Source organism: Lindgomyces ingoldianus (assembly GCF_010093535.1).
Source record: "Lindgomyces ingoldianus strain ATCC 200398 unplaced genomic scaffold BDR25scaffold_6, whole genome shotgun sequence".
Lineage (NCBI taxonomy): Eukaryota > Fungi > Ascomycota > Dothideomycetes > Pleosporales > Lindgomycetaceae > Lindgomyces > Lindgomyces ingoldianus.
In genome coordinates, this window is record NW_022985167.1 from 1,515,962 (window position 1) to 1,530,183 (window position 14,222).

A 14,222-nucleotide genomic window follows, 5' to 3' on the forward strand; every position below is an offset into this window, starting at 1 on the left:
GAGTCTAGCGGCTTCGTCAACACACTTTCCGCGCTGCCGCCCGGCGAGATGGTGACGGTGACGGCGCGCTTCTGCTAGGACCGACGCTAGATTATGTCGCGCGCACCCGCCGCGGCCACTCTCCCCGACTGCCCGTCGAGTATCCCGTTGATGCTGCACTACTGTCGCGACAGAGAAGACAATCAAACGCGACGGGCCGGCTCGCATCGCGCGAGCTCGTCCGTCAATACCAACCCACCGTCATCAGCGCCGTCGGCAGTTGCTTGCGGTGAAAACATTGCAACCGAGGACAAGAACACCACACCTTCACCTGAGGATGACAATCGCTCTGGCGACCTTCTGAACGGCGTTGGCTCGACAAGCTCTCTTGCCAGTTCAGCCTCCTCGGTGTTTTCCTCAGCGACAAATATGTCGTACCCCGGCCACACATCATCTCTCCACGCTCTCACGCCCTTGACCAGCACAGACTCATCCCCGCCGGGCAAGCTTCCTAGCCCGCGCTCCGCACAGCCCTCGACTGAGACTATGCACGCGACGGCTGCTCTCCCGCATTGCGCGCCCGCAACTAACGTTTCCAACAATGTCGCCGAAACCATGACACCCGTTCACACGCCGCCAGATGCGAAATTGGCTGTACGGCCCACTGATGGGAACATGGGCTCGCGCATACTATACGACCCCATGCTTATTCCGAAGACTGCGAACCAGGGCCGGCATGAGAAGAAGCCGGCGCCCCGCTACAAGGACATAGTCGAGAAGGTATGTGATAACCATAATGAGTCCCCAAGATGTGGTCGTCCTGTGACGCTAAGGCTAATTTGACTTGTGTTGCAGGGCGACCCATCTCCCCCTCCAGATCCCCGTTTGGCTATTGCTGGCTACACCACCGGGAACTATGTTATTAAGACAGTTGGTACAGCAGCGCCCAAGTCCAAACTCCGCATGGCGCCGTATGTGGCGAAACCCTACGCCTACGACTCCAGGATTTCCTGCGGTCCTGGTCCTGCCACCCAGGTGGTCGTCACTGGATTTGACCCCTTGACTCCTGAGCCCCAGATTCGGGCTTTTTTCACTACCTATGGAGATGTTGAGTCCGTCAGAAATCAGACCGACCCTAACAATGGCAGCCCATTGGGAATTTGTTTGGTCAAATTTCGAGATACTCCGCCTTCTCGGGGCGTTCTGCCTATGAAGGCCGCAACCTCCGCAAAGAGAGCCGAAAAGGAGGGTACAAACCAGCGCATTGGAGTAAGAGAAGTCAAAATCCAGCTCGATCGCGAGGGTCGAAGATGCGAGAGGCTAGTTGCAAAGGTTGTAGAAAAGAGCCGCAAAGAAGAGGAGAAATTGAGGGCCAAACAACAGGCCAAATTAATAGGTCCATCCACACCAACAGCCACAGTCGCGACTGGATTACCGGCAAATGTTCCGAAAGGGCCTTCAGGAAGAGGTATGCGACCGCCTGTACTTGTTGCCCCGCCCATTATGTCGAAGAAGCATGTCTTCTCATATCTCGTTGAATCGGAGCCTATCAAACCGCGCATGAAGCGGAAACCGTATATATTCATCGCCCATCAATATGTGCCGGTTCTAGGGACTACGATCGATCATCTCAAGAAACGTCTGAAGAACTACAGCTGGCAAGAGGTCCGTTGCGATGCCACTGGATACTTTGTCGTTTTCGAGGAATCTAGGCGTGGTGAAGTGGAGACTATGAAATGCTACAAAGAGTGTAACATGTCCGCTCTTTTCACCTACGTCATGAATATGGATTGCCAGCAATATGGGGACCCTGACTACGAACGAAGCCCGAGTCCCGAACGCGCTGCTGCAGAACGGAAGAGGAAGGTTGAGTATGAGAGAATAGCCAAGGAGGAAGAAATGGATGTCGAGTATGAGAAGAAAGAGCGGGCAGAAGATCTTGATCCGGTGAACGCGGCACGTGAGACAATCAAGCAGGAAATGCGCGAAAGGATTTTGACCGATATCAAGACGCGGATAGCTGGGCCCACATTGCTTGATTTTCTAGCTCCCGATAGATTGGCACCTAAACGTCGAAAATTTAACATCCCGGACCCGCAGAACAAAGAAGAAATTCGCCCTCCGGCATACTTTGGCCATGGCAATGATTCCCCAGCCATGCGTACCCCAGACTCACGAGCTGCAGGCTTCGCAGGGCGCTTTGGACGTAAAGCACTTGGTCCTTACGATCACAACCGCGTGCGCGGGAAGAAACCTCCTAGAATTGTCAATGCTTTTGCGGATGAGAGACGTAAGGCATCCGCTCCAAAGCGCAATGCAGTCCGTGGTCTTCATCGTGCCATGCTAGACTTCTACGACGATGATAAGGATTCAGACGATGAAGGCCGGTCCTCCTTTACGCGCGATACTGAAGAGCAGGAGAGTCGGCCTATCAGCCCCGCTCCTTCTACCGATGTAGAGGACGAGGAATCTTCCCGGGCTCATAGGGCTAAGCGAAGACGCATCGAAGCTGGATGGGGTGAAGAGAGTGAAGACGAGATGATGGACGACTCGCACGCCCGCAGTTTACTTGCTCATCTCATCCACAAAGATCCCGAAAACATGGCGGAGAAAGAGCTAGAACAGGTTCTTGCAATTCTTCCCCGGTCTTCGCCCATCTGGAAGAAAGCTGACAAAGCTCTAAAGGGTTTCCGGAGGCTTCGAAAGATTGAGCAAGAGGCAGACGCCATCTTTGGCACAGTGGAAACAAACACAGAAGACAAACATGAACCTAAGGCCGTTGTTACTCAAGATGACGAAGATTCATCCAAGCCAATGGAGACGATCGAGCCAACGGATACCGCCAAGACAGTCAAGAAGAAGATAGGAGTTCCGAAGACGAAGCGCAAGACCAAAAAGCAGCTCCAAGAAGAAGCCAAAGCTGCGCAGGTCCAAATCACGGAGGTCATCCCAGTCGAAGAAGAGGTCATTGGTGCCGAAGAACCCAAGCCTGCCGCCCAGGTCCCTCTTGTTCCAGAGGATATCTCGGGAGAGGAACGAAGTTCCGTTTACTGGGGCGCCTCCACTGGTGAGCCCCGGCGAACCGTGGAAGACGACCCCACTGTTGTCATGGACATTGATGGCTGGCAACACCTGCTTAAGGACGAGGAGGACCTTAAGTGCCTTAAGCACGCCTTGCAGTCGATAGCAGCCGCAAAGATGGGCGATATACAGTCTTGGGCATGGAAACAGAAACAAATCAAGCATTTGAATCGACCAGGAGAAGAAGGCGTTTCCCGAACTGAGACCAAGATTGAGGGGTACTATGTATCCAATGCCAGCGGTTCTGCCAGGACTGAGGGCGTTCAGAAGATCCGTGAATCCGAAAAGTCGAAATACCTTCCGCATCGCATCCGTGTCCAGAAGGAACGAGAGGAACGTGAACGCCGTGCGAAGAACGAAGAACGTACCCACGCGGTAGTGGAAGGTTTCAAGTTCGTTACTTCTTCCAAGACCACTTCGACCGCGAACTCTCGCGCCAACCGTGCCAATAATCGTCGTTTAGTAAACGACATCAACATTTCGAAAACTATGACCGGTGCCGAAGGTGACGCCATGCGCTTCAACCAGCTGAAGAAGCGGAAGAAACTCGTTAAATTTGATCGCTCCGCCATCCACAATTGGGGACTCTACGCTGAAGAGAATATCGCCGCTAATGACATGATCATCGAGTACGTCGGTGAGAAGGTTCGGCAGCGTGTTGCGGACCTCCGTGAGAAGAAGTATGACATGCAAGGCGTTGGATCAAGCTATTTATTCCGGATTGACGAGGATACCATTATTGATGCAACCAAGATGGGTGGTATTGCTCGCTTCATCAACCACAGTTGCACTCCGAACTGCACGGCAAAAATTATTCGGGTGGATGGCACAAAGCGAATTGTCATATATGCTTTGCGGGACATTGAAAAGAGTAAGATCTGCCTTCATTCTTCCTCATAATATGTACTGACCTCTCTCCCAGATGAGGAACTCACCTATGACTACAAATTCGAGCGGGAGATCGACGCTACCGACCGAGTGCCTTGTCTCTGCGGTTCTGTCGGATGCAAGGGCTTTCTCAACTAAACTCATGATGTTTCTTCCCATTCTCTCCTTGCGTACTTTGTATCACCTCAATAACATCTCACGCTCTCCGGCGCTGTTTCAACACCACATGACGGAAAAGTTCCAGCACAATTGGTCTAGACAACTCTTGTCCTTGGCCTGCATACATTGGCGTTTGACAGTCATCATCTTCATCATCTCTCCTTTTTCCTCTCCTCCTTTGAGCGATTCACATTCTGGGATTGTCATTCTCAATCCAAGACGGAGCCGGATGGCGGAGTCAGGCAGGCTTCTTCTCTTGTACCTTTTCTATTTGGCCTTTTTGCATTGGGGCTGGCGTTTGTCATACATCGCCCTTGTACCATTTTCTCCGGGGGTTTTCTGAGCCGAGCACATGATTTTCTTCACCCCTTTTACTGGCAAAACTCTTTATCTACTACCAGGTGGTGTGGTAGTAGGAGAACACACTGCGAAGGTGCACGCATGGGTTGAAGGGATTTTTGAACTGTTTGGTCTGCTAGTCATGGATATTTGGGCCCGATCAGGATTGGGGCTAAGTTGGTGGCCGTGGAATGATGGGATTGAAGGGCTAGACTTGGGACCATTGGGTTGAGAAAGATATTCGATAGCTAGTCGAATGAATGAGTAAATAATTGACCAGACTTGGCCATCGTTTGTTAAGAAGACCTAAGGTTGCTCGACCGGCTTTGTAGTATAGAGGTGTCAATGGGGAGGACAGTCCGGCCACCTCTCTTCCACCTGCGACAGCTTCCATTTAACAGCCAGCATCCTCTTACGAGTTAGACGAAAGAGGCTACTAACATACTTAGGTGACCTCCATTGAGGGGTTAGGAACAAGAAGCGTCACCATCCACCTACTATAATGCCACCTAGAGTATAACAGAGCAGATAGTAATTTAGGACTAAAATTGGCATCCAATGATCTTCCCAATTCCAGCAACGCGTTTTCCAGGTAGACTCTGCTTCTTAGTTATATTCCGGATTTTGCAATAACATGCTAGATGTATGTGCATAACGGGCATCCTCCTACACAGGTTTTACACAACTAGCCTGACCTTCAGCTTATCCCCAGCCACAATTTCCTCCCTCATACTCTCTAGCTTCTCTACATCCCATGTCGCGCTTACATATCTCCCTGCAAGCCATGTTCGTGCGCCCTTGGTCAGCCAAACTACAAAGCCACCGCAAAGATCGGAGGTATCGTTTAGCACTGCAGTGAATTTAGCATTTGGGATTCTTTCCTTCTTTGTAATGGTAGTGAGAGTAAGAGTGTGTTTGTGAGGGTGTGTGAGTAGAGTGCAGGCGAGTAAGGAATCAAGTACGTAAGAGTGCCAGTGAGTAAGTGAGTAAACAAGCAAGTGAATGAGTGCGTAACAGGATGTAGGGGCGAGTAAGCGTGAGCGAATGAGGGTGATCGAGCGAGCACTCAGAGGAGTGAGAGTGTGTAGGACTACTTACAATGGGAAAGAAACGGCGTTCTCTTCCTCGCAAGCTCTGTCTTCACGCCTCCTGGGTGCAGCGCAATTGCGTTGACGCCTTGTTGCCCAAACTCCGCATCTACGAACTCCGTCAACCGCAATACAGCGAGTTTAGAGATTTGGTATGCGCTTGCTCCAGGAGACGTGGTATGGGCGCCGATACTGGATACATTGAGCACGTCGACGGTAGTCTTGTTCGCTTCCGCTGTCTCTACGAGCAAGGGAAGGAAGGCGTGCAGTAAGAGGTACGGTCCTTTGAGATTGACTTCCATTGTGTTCCACCAGCTACTGGGCTCGGTCTCGGTGAGTAGGACCCATGGAGATGAATCACCTGCGTTGTTGATCAAGATGTCCAGTTTTCAGCGTGGCCAACAGTACGTACACCGTAGATCCGTAGGGCTTTTGGGACCTATACGGTGGAGTTAGCTTGTACGTACGTACTGTAGTAGCTTCATGGGAGGTGCTTACGGATCCAAATCAAGGCTTCCTTACGTACGTACGGAGACCACCGTATATGCCGTATACGGATGTTTTATATAGGTTCTTGGCGTGAAATGTATAGGCTGAGGTTGATGAGGTGACTCGCCACTGCTTGGTTCTGGAGCCAGTTCTTCTGTAGTTGAAGTGCTTCGATAGTAGCTCCACCAAGTCGGTTCCTATCGTCGGTAACAGTCCTCCTGCCTTTACTAAACGCTCTCTCGCAATCACATGAAGTTGATGGGATAGAGAGGTAGTCTAACGCCATGCGATAGAGCGTTGGGTAGCGTTGCTGGCCAACCTCATCCCACCATTGTATAGGATTGTCGAGTCGTTTGTCATCTGATTTAATGAAGCGAGTGAGATTGTTGTTGTGGGAAGCGTAGTACTCTTCTAACTCGTTGGAAGCTTTGAAGCGTTTGGCCCTGCCCTTTGTGCCCATCATATAGTGGAGATCGACGTTGAGAGATCGCTCGTAACGACTATCAAAGCTCGAGCCCTTAGGGACCTTCCGGTGCTGAGTCTCCTGCGATTGCTCGTCTATCTCATCATCCTCCTCCTCTAGTGCGATGAGCTTAACGTACTTCTTAAAGGTTGCCTTTACGTCTTTTTCAACTCTTGTATAGTAATCCTTATCATGCTTCCAAGTTTGTTTGAACCAGGCAATCTGAAGTTGAGGGTTTAACACAGTAGCTACTGAGTACGGTGATGGCTCAGAGTCAAAGATTACTTTAGTCCAGTAGGTGTTAAGCTTCTCAAAGCCTTAATTGACAGCCGACTTAAGGAAGCTGTTTGGGTGTCGAACAAGGCGCGCCTTTTGCTCACGAAGCTCCTTGTCAAGTACGTTGAGATTAACAATTGTTTGCTAGAGAGAGCCAAAGCCCGATTTGCTGGTGTTGCCTTCAAGTCTTTTTGTCATCTCATGAAACGGTTGTAGGAAGTCGGCCAAGGTCTTCACCTCATCCCAATCATCTGGCGTTAGAGAGTTGAGTTTTGCGTTAAATCCATCCTCTTCATCTTTGTAGTTGTCTCCTTCTTCTAGCTTCTTCTTCCTAGGTGCAATAGCCCTCCATCGACGGAGCCACTTGTCAATTGTATCCCGTAACTCCCAACAGCGGAGGAGCATAAAATAGACTGAGTGCCACCTTACGCTGCTGTCCCTAAGTAATGTAAGTGTTGTAAAGCCAACAATATCTTTGTAGTGTTCCATTTGTATCTCCATAAAGAGCTCTCGTTGTTTAGTAGAGACGTTAATCGCGTTAACAAGGTTGTGTAGTCGGCCGATGACCCCGCGCGTTCGGAAGATGGAGAACTGTTTTTTTGGTGGTGCGTCAGCCAACGTAGCTTCAAACTTTGTGACGCCATCTCCATATATAATTGCCTTGACGACGAGATTTATAATATGCCCAGCACAGCGGATCCGATTCTCTTGCGAGAGCTCTATACTGAGTTCCCTGTTGATCGCCTCAATGAAGGTAGAGTCGTTGTTGCTTGCATTGTCGCCCACAAAAAATTTGAACTTAGAAACCACCTTATATTCAATCAGGACTTCCCCAACAATTATAGCCTGGTTCTCGCCGGTATGATCACCCCGCAGGTTTCGGAAAGCAATGAGGATATCGCGGTGCTTTTTTTGAGCGTCTGTGTGTTGATTTTAGGTCAGTTTTGAGCGTTGTAGTAGAGTGAGAAGTTGAGGCTGAAGTGCAGGATTTCCGTGATTTTCGCCACCGCGCACGGGTCACATACTGACAAAATGAGCTACTACTCCAAGGAAACTTAGGTGGTTTGGGGAAGTCCATATATCAACGCTCAACGCGATCGTACTACTCGCAGCGCGTAGTAAACTCTTAATCTCCTCCTTCTGTAACTCTAGGCCATCTATTATCCATTTCGCGAGCGTTGTGTGGCTGCTGGGTAGGGCGTTATGCAACTGAGGTCGATTCCATGTGAGTAATCCCCTCGTTTCTGGCGACGTTGCCTGCCTCAACGACAAATCGTGAGAAATAATCCAATCGACGTACGCCTTCGTCAACTCATCTTCCTGCCAGGGCGACTGCGAGAAGGCGTTGTTTGCTCCTGCTGCAATTGTGGCAGCTTTAAAAGGGTCGTTCGGTTTAGGGGGAATAGGTAGGAGCCCGCCGTTGATGGAGATGAGGTGAGCTTTCCTGAGATGGGTGCTAATATGATGAGTAGACTCAGAGTATTTTGCACAGTCGCGTTGACCCTGCTCATGGCAGAGCTTACAGAGCCATACCCGCCTAAGAGAGCCACTAGACTCTTGATACAACAGATCCGCGCCGTATTTATATATCCCCGAGCGTTTAGAGCCGCCCTGCAGCTGGCGCTTGTTCACTACTCTATACCCAAGACGCTCCTTCGACAATCGCTCAGAGCCCTTCCAAATCTGATCCCACGCAATAGGGAAACGAACACTGAGATTATAGCACTCAGAAGACGACTCGGGATACTTGTGAGTGAGTGGATCGGATAGAGAGGATAAAACGGATGAGGGCGTGCCTTCTTGAGATGTGGGCGTTGATGAGAGCGGTGATGTGGGAACACGCTGTTTCCCAAGGCGTTTGGAAGCAGCAGCGTGATAGGGCAACGCGCTACCAGAGGAGGACGAAATCGTAGCTTGAGAAGCTTGAGATTGACGCGTAGAGCGTACAAAGTTATCCATTACAACGACGACGACGGCAATATAGATGGGTGTTGATACATCGCAGTATGTTGATGAAAATCGACCGTGCAGCATCACTAAGCTCTACTAGGACTACTCAAAAAACACGCCTTGGCAAGCTTACCACAACACCAAAAAAAGTCCGTATACGCCGTATACGCGTAAATTTGCAGCCTCAAGTTACGTATGTACGGGTCAATTCGCCTTTACGTACGTACGTTGTACGGGCCGTAGGAGCTCCGTAATCTACGACCGTACTACGTACTGTTGGCCACGCTGCCAGTTTTCCTTCTGCGGCACGCACAGCTTCGAAACACGCCTTCACGGCGGATTCGCTCGTGACGTCGAGTTGAAACTTCATGACCCGGACACTGGGATTGATTTCCTTAGCACGAGATTCCACTTCATCTAGCTCGCTATTTGTCCGAGCGCAGAGGATGAGGCAGGATACAGAGGCGGTGGCGTATTGCAGTGCTATCGATCGACCAATTCCTCGTCCGGCGCCCGTGATCAGAACGACTTTCCCAGGCTGGGAGAGGGAGGGGTTTGTGGAAGTGTCGATGGCTGGGTAGATGGAGGCGTGAATATTGGAGAGGCCCGGGAAAGCGTAGCCTGTATGTGGTGGGAGAGGAGCATCTGCCATTGTTGTATATGCTGGGGTTGGATAGTAGATAGTCTAAATGTAGTATGGAGAGGAGGGATATAGAGAGGATATGGAAATGGTATAGATAGAGTATCGAATAGGGGCTCAGGTCTGGTCAGGAGCTAAGGAGGTAGAAAGAGGATCTTTTATATTGGCGTTTTTGATTGCAACTGCTCATTCATCGAGCGCTTGGAAGCACGTAAGCTTAACTCCGAGATGGCATTATACAGCAATTATCGCAAACTCTGGGCAGAGCAGCAATGTCGATACTTTGGAAATCTTAGGCAGGGTAGATACGACTTGAAGTGCCATGGCTAGCTGTAAGTAGGCCTGAATCTTGCACCTCATGCTAAATTTCTTCTCCTCGATAGCTACATCCATCCCTCTAGCCGGGGCAAATATCCATGAAGTGATGCAGGTAAGGCTCGTGAGTTCGGTCCATAGACTTAAGTCCGGCAGAGAAAGGACTTAAGGAGTTGAGATATCAGATAATCACCCAGCCTAGCGAATCAGGTGGATGTAATGGAGACATAATTAAGGTTCATATAGTCTTCTATTTTTGAGAAGGCTGCACAATGCGCTGGCTAACTAGTAACCCATCATTTGGGGGAGGGGGGTTTTTTTTGGTCTGATTGCATCTTGTTCTTTGAGGGTCCGCTAGTTATTGTCGTTGGCTGAAAGCGCTTTAGAGGTGCCAAGTCTTGCCCGCAGCGACTTGAAGACCCCACCACATCCACTCTCTTCGCCGTCCTCGTACTCCTTCACAAGCTCCTGCCCACTGCTGTCCCTCACCACGATGCCGCGATTCTACCACGACGACCCGGCGTGGTCAGATGTTGAGCCGATTGCCCAGGATGACGGTGGCCCCAACCCTCTCGCCGCAATTGCATACACAGACGAGTACAGCGAGGCCATGGGCTATCTGCGCGCTGTCATGGCGAACAACGAATACAGTGAGAGGGTGTTGAGCCTGACGGAGCACATCATAACCATGAATCCCGCGCATTACACTGTGTGGCTGTATCGCGCTAGGGCCCTCGAACAAACGGACACTTCGCTAGCCGACGAGATTGCCTGGTTGAACCCGACCGCCCTCATGCACCTCAAAAACTACCAGATCTGGCACCACCGCCAGACCATCATAGACAGGCTCGGCTCTCCGGACGGCGAGGCCGACTTCATAGCTACCATGCTCGGGCAAGACTCCAAGAACTACCATGTCTGGAGCTATCGCCAGTGGCTGGTGAAGCGCTTTGGCATCTTTGATGACAAGGAGTTGGCCTGGACCGAGAGCATGATTGAGGAAGATGTAAGGAATAATTCAGCCTGGAATCACCGCTGGTTTCTTGTTGTCGGTGGTCGGGGTGGGCAGGGCGTGAGCGAGGACATTGTGAAGAGGGAAATCGAATATGCCCAGACCGCCATCCGCAAAGCCCCCCAGAACGAAAGCCCTTGGAACTACCTTCGCGGCATCATCCGGCACGCTAAACTCCCCACCTCGACTGTGAAATCTTTCATACTCGCGTTTGCAGACTTGGAGAAACCGGATGAGGTGTACTCTAGCCACGCCCTGGATTTACTGGCTGATATTTACATAGAAGAGAACAAAAAAGACAAGGCCATGAAGGTTTTGGATCTCTTAGCAAACAAGTATGATCCAATCAGGGCACATTATTGGAACTACAGGAAGGGTCTGCTCGAGGAAACGGGAGCTGTAGGCTAGTTGGTGAGACTAGGGGCATAGGATGTAGACGCATTGATACCCAGGCCGGCGTTTGTTCCTTAGTAGAGATTGCTGCGAACATCTTGGTTGCCTATTCAATCGCATCAACCGGCGCAATAGAAGATGGAATGACGTTGTCCAGTTTGTTTCTTTCGATAGGGATGAGATCCTCAAAAGTTGTTTCAGTCACCACTCCCATTGCTTGCCCACCTGGGTGGGTGGAGATTTTGATATCATGTGATTTCTCCCACCAGTTGCAATCAGAAGAGCATTATGCATCTCCACATCAATTAACTCCCATATTTCTTTGCCATTTCCATCTCTTATCTTATCCATATCCAATGTCCCAATCCGTTCCATGGTTGTCACTCAGTAGGGCGCGCCAAGCAGATAACAGAAGGCGGTCAATTGCAGCAGAATGTCATCACAAAAGGTTCACTGCGCCCATCCGTGAATAGCCGTTTCTGCTCTCAACCACAGATCGTCACCTGTGTTATTCCGGGCTCAGAACCGCGACTTATCAGGTACTTATAGGGTAATCGATACTACGTACCCCTCTGTCAGCTGCCCTGGTTTGGAGATATTTAACCTACGATTCCGACCATTCCATCCTGGGGACCTCTCCACTCTTCAGTTTCCTCTATCTGTTTGTTTACTCCCTATTGAGAACATCAGGGTGTATCAACATGACGGTCAAAGAAACTCTCATCTCCTCTCAGGCACAGAAGAAGCCATGGATCGAGACGCCGTTAAAGGAATCTTACGCGCTGTCTCAAGCAGCTGGATGGTACGATCTCACTCTCTTTCCTTTCCGGTCCAGCCAGCTGTTCTTAGGTTTGTCAGACTTTACTGGTGCACTGCCATTCCATTCTCTGTTCTTCTATACGTGCAGGTCTAGATCAACTGCAGGATAAGCAATTCTAAATCGTAGAAGTAAAGTCTTCCTCAAACTCGAAAACCTCCAACCATCAGGTTCATTCAAGTCTCGGTATGTATTAGACTCCCTTTCTCAATCGCACCCCTTTGCATGCAATCTTTTTCTGCAGTCTTGACTAGAAACCTAACCTTTTCACAGAGGCATCGGCAACTACATCCTCTGTCGCCTGGAGGAGTTGCCTGATCGTAGTGCTCAGCCACACATCTTCTCTTCCAGTGGTGGGAATGCTGGACTTGCTGCCGTTCATGCTTCTCGCACTCTAGGACTCCCTTGCACGGTTGTCGTTCCGCTGTCCACGAAGCCGTTGATGATCTCGAAGCTTAAGGCTGCTGGTGCGTATGAAGTTATACAGCATGGACCGACGTGGAAGGATGCAGATTCGTATTTAAGGAAGGAGGTTATGGCCAAGGTAAGTGCGACGTTGTTCCTTTATCATGATCTAATTTCCTCTTCCATTTAGATTAGAATCTTCGATCCTTCGTCTTCCGTCTTCTATCCGCGTCGTGCCCGTTTGAATCACTTTCCTCACATTGCAATTAGGCCGGCTCTTCAGCTATCTATGCGCCTCCTTTCGACCACCCAGACATCTGGACCGGCAACAGCACGCTCATTGACGAAATTGCGTCTCAACTTCCCGGACCAAGCGCCCAACCTGACGTGGTGATCTGTTCGGTAGGCGGCGGGGGTCTCTTCAACGGTGTATGCCAAGGCCTCGACGACCTGGGTATGTCTTCCACTACCGTCCTTGCTCTCGAAACAGATGGCGCCCAGAGCTTGAATAAGAGCCTTGAGGCTGGCCAACTCATTACTTTACCGGGCATCACATCTCAGGCCACAAGTCTCGGTGCGACACGAGTGACGCAACGCACATTGGACTACGCGCTCCGGGAGAACGTGAGGAGCGTTGTGTTGCCCGATGCCGAGGCTGCGATGGGCTGTTGGCGGCTTGCGGACGATGAGCGGATTATGGTGGAGATGGCGAGTGGAATTAATGTTGCGCTGTGCTATGATGGACGGCTGGAGAGAGTGTTGGGGAGAAAGGTGAAGCCCGAGGAGAAGGTTGTTATTGTGTTGTGTGGTGGGAGTAATGTTACTGTTGACATGTTGAGGGTGTGGAGGGAGGAATTTGCTTTGGTGGAGGAGAGTTTGAGAAATGGTATTGGAGAGGTGCCGAGTCGGGTTACGGCACCGAATGGGAACCACTAAGGGGCGTAAAAGGTGGTGATTAGAGTAGAGCATTTCCATTTTTGGTATAGATATGGTTGGCGTTTTTTTGTACTACAAGACCGTCCCAGAGCGTAATCTAAGGAGTCTTCCTATTAGTTGTCTGTCTCTTTCAAATCTTTCAAACTGTTCCATTCTAGAGTATAATCTAAACCTTACTACTACATTACAAGCAATCCAAGCCTCTCCACAGCAAACTTCATCCAATACAACTCTTTAACCTCGGTCGGAACGCCCCGTGATTTTCCTTACCCTAAGCATCTAATCGATCCACAACAAAGCAACCGCACACGTTGCCACAGGGAACCACTGAAGCCCCAATGAAAGCTTGAACATCTAGCAATCTATTCTTTCGCAAAGACATGTTGAAAATTCTGAGAGATGGACATATGACCGCTAGGGGATACGAAGGTGACAGTAAGCAGCTCTCATCCAAACGCGTTTGGCCATTGGAGGTAAAGGCATAGCAGGGTATTACCGATTAACTACGTTTGCGTGGTTGGAGGTACATCCGAGGAACTAGAGGACTCCGATAACGGTGCAGCCTACGCGGCCTCGTTTTCTGACCTTTACTGTAGCCTCCTCTGTCCCTTGAGAGGTATTTATAGGAAGAGTTTACGCGATGATGGAGCTGTAGTTTGACTTCTATAATCCTGTACCACGACCCGTATGCCACCGTCCTCTATTGTTGAACTTTGTATTTTGGGGGTGCGATTCTCTCTTAATTTCACATACCCCTTAATCCGTAAATATATCACATACGGAGTCATCACCGTTACCAAAGTCGCTGCTGCTGACATCGCCATCATTTAAACACTAAGCCACACAGATGTCTAGTGTTCCTGGCAGCGATAAATTTCTGGCGATGCTACCAATACTGTAGCTCGCTGCATCATACTAACCACCAGGTTCGGTTTCTTGTTTTACTCGATTTCCAGAATCGGAGCGGTTGTCGTATAATTAGAAGCGCGTAC

General features: G+C 50.0%; 5 protein-coding genes across 5 annotated transcripts; 3 read left to right on the plus strand and 2 right to left on the minus strand.

The window, feature by feature from the left end:
* Positions 1-150: 150 nt before the first annotated feature.
* On the plus strand, positions 151-4,086 carry BDR25DRAFT_214857 (SET domain-containing protein; the record flags this gene model as incomplete). The annotated part of the gene is made up of 3 exons (XM_033684816.1): positions 151-759; positions 835-3,931; positions 3,983-4,086. 3 exons carry the CDS (start codon positions 151-153, stop codon positions 4,084-4,086), a joined length of 3,810 nt encoding a protein of 1,269 aa, XP_033551722.1.
* Positions 4,087-5,123: 1,037 nt separating this feature from the next.
* On the minus strand, positions 5,124-5,923 carry BDR25DRAFT_215239 (NAD(P)-binding protein; the record flags this gene model as incomplete). Its single annotated transcript, XM_033684832.1, has 2 exons — positions 5,124-5,296; positions 5,545-5,923. Coding segments are annotated over 2 exons (552 nt in total), but the record flags the coding sequence as incomplete, so codon positions are not given.
* Positions 5,924-9,008: 3,085 nt separating this feature from the next.
* Positions 9,009-9,364, minus strand: BDR25DRAFT_255399 (NAD(P)-binding protein; the record flags this gene model as incomplete). Its single annotated transcript, XM_033686355.1, has 1 exon — positions 9,009-9,364. A coding segment is annotated over one exon (354 nt), but the record flags the coding sequence as incomplete, so codon positions are not given.
* Positions 9,365-10,116: 752 nt separating this feature from the next.
* Positions 10,117-11,272, plus strand: BDR25DRAFT_301486 (farnesyltransferas-like protein). Its single transcript, XM_033689586.1, has one exon. The coding sequence runs from the start codon at positions 10,161-10,163 to the stop codon at positions 11,085-11,087; it is 927 nt and encodes a 308-aa protein (XP_033551725.1). The 5' UTR covers positions 10,117-10,160; the 3' UTR covers positions 11,088-11,272.
* Positions 11,273-11,562: 290 nt separating this feature from the next.
* Positions 11,563-13,385, plus strand: BDR25DRAFT_301487 (tryptophan synthase beta subunit-like PLP-dependent enzyme). Its single transcript, XM_033689587.1, has 4 exons — positions 11,563-11,874; positions 12,022-12,075; positions 12,163-12,433; positions 12,565-13,385. The coding sequence occupies exons 1-4, from the start codon at positions 11,774-11,776 to the stop codon at positions 13,228-13,230; spliced, it is 1,092 nt and encodes a 363-aa protein (XP_033551726.1). The 5' UTR covers positions 11,563-11,773; the 3' UTR covers positions 13,231-13,385.
* The last annotated feature ends 837 nt before the right edge of the window (positions 13,386-14,222 follow it).

Excerpts from the sequence above, each read along its gene's own strand:
- BDR25DRAFT_301486 (XM_033689586.1), top strand. The coding sequence starts at position 10,161 with ATGCCGCGATTCTACCACGACGACCCGGCGTGGTCAGATGTTGAGCCG.
- BDR25DRAFT_301487 (XM_033689587.1), top strand. The coding sequence starts at position 11,774 with ATGACGGTCAAAGAAACTCTCATCTCCTCTCAGGCACAGAAGAAGCCA. Across the intron at positions 11,875-12,021 it reads CTGTCTCAAGCAGCTGGATG|TAAAGTCTTCCTCAAACTCG; the intron begins GTACGATCTCAC and ends AAATCGTAGAAG. Across the intron at positions 12,076-12,162 it reads TCAGGTTCATTCAAGTCTCG|AGGCATCGGCAACTACATCC; the intron begins GTATGTATTAGA and ends ACCTTTTCACAG.